Raw genomic sequence first — 6218 nt, forward strand, 5'->3', positions numbered from 1 at the left:
ACAGTCAAACTTTTTGTGTAACTGGTATTATTTTTTATTTATTTATTTTTACTAATTTAGTTGATAATAATGTTATTAAGTCCAATAGCAAATTTGTAATTTTTTAAAATTCAGAAACAAATTTGTAATATTATTGGGAGTGAGGTGACGATAAAATAAAAAGATTGACGAACTATAACAATACTTTTTTTATTCAATTTCATTCAGGGTCCAAAAAGTCAGGATGGCCCTGATTTCAACATCGCGTAACCTATTTGATCAACTCAAACCACAACAGCACGTTTAAATGTTAACGTAAGCCAAACGTTTGTTGCGTTCCATGACGCAGTAACGTATGGTTCTTAAGTTCTGCACCAAACGCATCACATGATACCATTTAAGATTCAAACGACGTCGTTTTCGAGACAGGTATCGTTGTCCGTGTTGACTGATTCTTCATTCCCTCCAAATTCTACTAGAATGAGAAATTTCTTCAGCTCACTCACCACCAATCGATCACCAAATCCACATTTTTATCCATCTTAATTAATTAATCCAATCATAATTGAAGAGTGGAAGCATTTCTGACAAAAATGTTGGAAGTTTTTCAAAATTTTGCTTTTTCTTCCTCAAATTATAGTTGAATTTTCTTCTTCTGGGTAAGTCTCCAAACAAATTATTGTTTCTAAAGTACCAATTAAAATCACAATGAATCGTTGTTTTTAGTTGAAATCATATGTCAAATGCTACAATATGGGAAATATTTTCTTTCTGTGTTTGACAATGGCAATTCAGGGTACTACGTATATGAGGAGTTAGATCACTCGATCACTTATCTCTACACGTGCTGAACCTGTTCAACTATCATTCTTTACTACTTCTATACAACACAATTCAATATAAATAGATATAAATAGGATTTTTAATCAAATGACTTGAGTTGCCCAAAATTTTCTTCTGTTTTGAGTTCTTCTGTGGTTTTTCTTATTGGGTTAATTTTTTGTTGTTGATTTATGCTTGTAAAATTTATCGAGGAAATTTTTTATAGTTAATGTCAGAGATTCGATTAGTTCGTTGCCCAAAATCCGATAAGGTGTAGCCAGAGCCTCAAGGGTTTGCTGTCTATCAATGCGGTGGTTGTGGTACTCTGCTTAAAGGTATATTAATATCCTTCACTTTTTTTTGTAATGCAATTAAGTTTGTTAAAATGTCTGACTGAAATTTATTTTTTGGGAAACTTTTTGTTGATATATTGAAATGAACAGCTAAAAATAGGTCATCTGGAAGTGGAATTTTGTGAATTCTGATATAGTTGTTGATAAAGGGATACAGATAGAAGGTTTAAGGATAGTGCTGAGCTATAGAAGATTTAGGGGAAAGACGGTAGTTTAGATATGGATAGTAGATCACTGGCGAAGCCTGGATTTGGGGACGGTAATGGAAGAAAAATTTCTGTTGAGAGTGATTTTGATGAGTTTCATGGGTGTTTACCTAAGTCACCTATGAGGGACAGATTTTTGAATGATCTTACTTCAGCTCCTGTGAGTTTGAGTTATGATAGTCCTTTACCAATAAGGGGGAGGGGTCCAGATGATGGGGATTTTGATGGGGTTGGTATATCTCCAGATAGGTTGAGAAATGTTAGCAAGTCACCTGTGCGCGAGCGAGGAGGTAAATCTTCAATGAGTGTGAGAACGAGAAATGTGAGCATGTCGCCTTTGAGTGGGACTGATACTGTTAAAAGATCAACAGCTAGGACAATGCATCAAGACATTTCCAATTCATCATTGAGGGAAGGTTTTGCATCTAAGTTCGATGAAAGGATGGACAAAGAACAAGGAGATGAAGTGTGGAGGGATAGGATGACTCTGAAAACTTCATTCCATGCATGGCTTTCTGAGGATAGTCGTTCTAGACCATCTAATGGCATTTCTTTAGATAGAAGAAGACAGAAGTGTAGAGACGGAGTTAGTGATGAATTTGATCAAATTAGTGTAGGGAAGGTATCTGTTGCTGATGAACATGGGATGACATTGGAAGGATCAATAGATGATGCAATTCATGGTGGAGATTCAATTAGGGAAACAACAGACAGGGATTTTAGTTTTAACGAAGATTATGCTGAACGGTATAGGAGACCCAGGGTAAATGCATATCAATGGTCTGGTGGAAATTATGGGAATGAGGTGTTTCTCAGAAACTCAAGGGTACCTATTGAAAGTGGGATGATGTCAGCTTCTTCAAGCTCACTTTATGGGCCTTCAAGTCATTATCTGGATTCCATTCATGCTTGTGTTCATTCAAGACAGAGTGGCGATGTTCGAAGAGGGCCAGCTGACATACACTATATGGAGCATGTTGAGTTGAAACATACATATCAGGAACCTATTCAGCGATATCCACCCAAAGAACTGAATGAATTGGATGATGATCTGTTTTCTTCTCTGGGGCTTTATTCTGAAGCTGATGAATATTCACAAGATTTTGGATACAGACGGGGATCCACGCAGCAGTTTTTGCCAGATAATTATATTCCAAGGTGTTCGTACTTCAATCATGGACCTGGCCTGGATTATGAGTTGGAAAAAACATTTAGTCCTCCTCCGTATGATGATCCATATGAAGGCCAAATGCATCGCTCCAGGCAACAACATTTTTCACAGTATCCAATGCCAGATTATGTTCCAGGGCAGTCTTTGAACTATGATCGAGATTCCTTCATATCATATCGCACTGGGGTGCATGTCCACCATCCTATTGATATGCAAGGCCAGGATATACCTTCTTTTGCTTATGGGATGCCTCCTAACTCAGCAGTCAATCCTGCTGGTTGTATGAATCTTCAAAGACCTGATCCACGGATGTATTATCCTAAAATGGCTCACACTGGTCCGCGAGAGCAAACTCCCCACCTTCCTCCACGCCACACTAGGAGAGTTCAGGTAGCTAACCAGAACAAACGGCTCAGCCTACCGCTTTTGGGTGGTTCCCCCTTTGTAATATGCCATAAATGCTTTGAGTTGCTTAAATTGCCCGGTAATTTCATGACCAATAAGAAAGTGTATCAGTTGCAATGTGGGCGTTGCTCTTATATAATGTCATTTGATCTTCGAGATGGGTCTTTTAATGTTCTTACTTTTCAGAAGAAACCTGATCCTGTCAAATGTACTGGTGTCTGTAGTGAATCTTTGAATGAGTCTGATCCTACACATCATCATGATAGCTGTGCTGATACCAGTATAAGTATTGAATCTTATGATTTTGAGGGAAATAGCTTCCAGTCTACCGAATCGGAAGCCCGTGAAGCTTCAAGACGACAGATATTAGCTTTAAATTTGGATGAACATGCTCGAGCTATTTCTCCATCATCTCGATCTTCTAAAGAGTGTCTTTCAGAAAGTATAAGTGTTCGAAGCAGCCGTCCCAATTCTTCAGAATTCCCCTTTAAGATTCGGCCACCAACTGGTTCTCCTTCACGGGAGCTTCTTGACCACTCTAAACAATGTATTGATGCCTCTCAAGATCACTCCATTGCTTATACAGCAGCTACCTCAGAGACTGAAGTTTATTCTCATGATTTGTCAACTAGGAGTAGTTTATTGGACTCCAGGGATGTTCCTAGAGAATACGAAGATGGAAGTATAGATAGACCTCCTTACGGTAAATCCTTTGGTTCACCATCTGGCCGTAGATCCCTTGGAAGTGGTGAGGTATATGTCAATGGTCAGCAGGTGCCATCTCATGTCGTTAGAAAGGCAGAGAAGCTTGCAGGACCTATTCTACCGGGAGCTTATTGGTAACTCTCAACTGTGCCTTCTAACAGAGTTAATTTTTCTATATTCGATTTATATAGGCACTATTTTGCTTTCTTAACCAGTTAAGTTTATTTGTAAGTAGCAGATTGATCCGAAATTGCTCACTTGAGACGTTTTCAACATTCCTCGTTTTTTAATTTAATTTCAATCTAGGTATGATCCTAAAGCTGGTTTTTGGGGTGTAATGGGCCATCATTGCCTTGGAATAATTCCAGTGAGTCTGGTTGTTCATTTTACTTGCTTTTAGTTTCATCTTTTTTCACTAACTTTGTATTTATTAAGGAACTTTTGATTATCATACAGCCTTCTATTCAAGAATTCAGTTTTCCTATGCCAGAGAGCTGTTCTAGAGGGGATACTACTGTTTATGTAAATGGCAGAGAACTTCAGAAAATGGATCTTGATTTACTTGCTAGTCGAGGACTTCCAGCTATCAAGGGAAAGAGGTATATCATTGATATATTCGGGAAGGTCCTGGAGGAGAAGAACAAAGATTTCATTATTAACCTTGGAAAACTTGCCCCTACGTAAGTGTCTCCGAAGCTTTTGTTACTTCTACATGGATTGTTCGTATTACTTGAATACGCATTGGACTGAAAATAATGTGGTGTTGCTAATTTAAGCTTGGTCCTACAGAAACTCTTTGTTTTTTTTTTTTTAATATTAGTGGATAGCATCTATACATTATTCCATCACCGTATGTCATTAGTCTCCGAGAGGAGGGGAGGGAAGAGGATAGTATTGAGTTTTCCTTTCAAATCTTTACAATGTTTGAAGAATTTGTTAAGAACAAACTGTAAAGGATTTCTCCCAGCCAGCTCCATGCCTTCCTCTTTTGGTATCCAAATGATGGAAATGCCATCCCTCTGTTTCCCTTCCCTACATTTTCTTCCATCTAAACATGGTGGTAATGTAGGTTAGCTGTCTACAAGTATTAGTCCCATTATGTTGTCGACAAATATGGGGTGAAATGTACTGAATACTTTTAACGAGCAAACTGCAATTAGTGCCACCGATTCCAGCTTTTTGATGCGTTGCTATACAATTATATGGAATCATTTTTATAACAATCGTGAATTTATCATAATTTCAGGCGTTTATTGTCAAAAATAACCCTCTTTACTCTTTTATCTTTAATTTGTCCGAGTTGCTTATTATTACCAGTTGCTCTTGTATGCTAACTCTTTGTCCGCCTTTGATACCAGAGTTGTGAACACAAGGAAAGGATACGGTATGCGCGTTCCAATGGAGTTCATGCCATAATTCAATTGAAACTAAATCCATCTGTGACGTTAAGCAAATTATCAAATTTGTAAAGTGAAATTGGAAAATGTTTCCTTATAGATTTTCAGTGTAAATCATTGATTCATTCATTTTCGTGGTTTTCATTGGTGTATATGTGGTTTGCACAGTTACTGACTTACTGTAATTCATTTTATAGATTAATGAAATGAAAAATTATTCGTGAATAATATAATATTTTGTTAACTTTTAATGATATTTACAAGGAAAAATAAAATTTCCATTGCAACAAAACTAAGACGAGTACAAACACCAAAAGGAGGGACACCCCAATTGTAACAGTGTATTAGTATGAAGAAAGTACTCACCTTCGAGGAAAGGTTGTACTAGCTCGCTCTTCATGTGCAAACAATAAGGGAGAACCTCAAAGCATAAGAGAAAAAACTAAACAATATCTCTAAACCAAAGGAGGTTTGAGATTCAACAGGTTATAAAGCATAAAACCTAGCTCTAGTTTCACACTTAATCTGTTCGACGGCTTTATCCACTGTGCTCATTTTGAAGAGCTAAATAGCCTCATTCTGAGTCCCCCAAATATGGTAACACAAACTGCATAAGTTCGAGATGATGATCTTCTTAAGGAATCCATCAGTTCACCATTTAAACTTAGTGATCTTATTGATATCCATTTGAAGATTTGAAACAACGAGCCATATACCCAGCTCTTTGAGACATCTTGCACTGAAGGGGCAGCTGAAAAAGACATGAGTTATCGTTTCAGATATTGTATTGCATAAGGGGCAACAATCATCCTGTACATATTTTATCTGGAATAATTTATTCTTGGTTTTCAGTTTATTAAGGAGGATCATCCAAAGGATAAATTTTCTTTTGGGGAGGGAACCCTTGTTCCGCAAAAACTTACTCCATGCAGCTTTCGGATAGCTATCAAAGTACACTAGTGGAAAAATCCTCATTTACTGCGTTTTTTTGGCCATAATTTGCTTCAATTTAGACCCCAGCACTAGTGATAGCAGTAGATGACCTATTTGAAATGCTGCAATTTAAAACCGCAGCACAAAAAAAGACTATAAGCTGCGAGCCTCCCAAAATCGTAGCATATAGTGTAAGATTATATGCTGCGGTCCTCCCAAAACTGCAGCATATAGTCTTTTTTTTTTT

At 37.4% G+C, this 6218-nt stretch overlaps 1 protein-coding gene across 2 annotated transcripts; it reads left to right on the forward strand.

Moving 5' to 3' along the window:
* The first annotated feature begins 305 nt into the window (after nucleotides 1-305).
* Nucleotides 306-5271, forward strand: LOC130799140 (uncharacterized). Of its 2 annotated transcripts, XM_057662225.1 has the most exons (6): nucleotides 306-638; nucleotides 1028-1136; nucleotides 1245-3775; nucleotides 3948-4008; nucleotides 4098-4321; nucleotides 5000-5271. In XM_057662225.1, the coding sequence occupies exons 3-6, from the start codon at nucleotides 1374-1376 to the stop codon at nucleotides 5055-5057; spliced, it is 2745 nt and encodes a 914-aa protein (XP_057518208.1). In that variant the 5' UTR covers nucleotides 306-638; nucleotides 1028-1136; nucleotides 1245-1373; the 3' UTR covers nucleotides 5058-5271. The 2 variants fall into 2 exon arrangements, with proteins under 2 accessions (XP_057518208.1, XP_057518209.1); XM_057662226.1 differs by lacking the exon at nucleotides 306-638 and having other exon boundaries at nucleotides 646-1136.
* Nucleotides 5272-6218: the final 947 nt, after the last annotated feature.

Source organism: Amaranthus tricolor, chromosome 14 (assembly GCF_026212465.1).
Source record: "Amaranthus tricolor cultivar Red isolate AtriRed21 chromosome 14, ASM2621246v1, whole genome shotgun sequence".
NCBI lineage: Eukaryota > Viridiplantae > Streptophyta > Magnoliopsida > Caryophyllales > Amaranthaceae > Amaranthus > Amaranthus tricolor.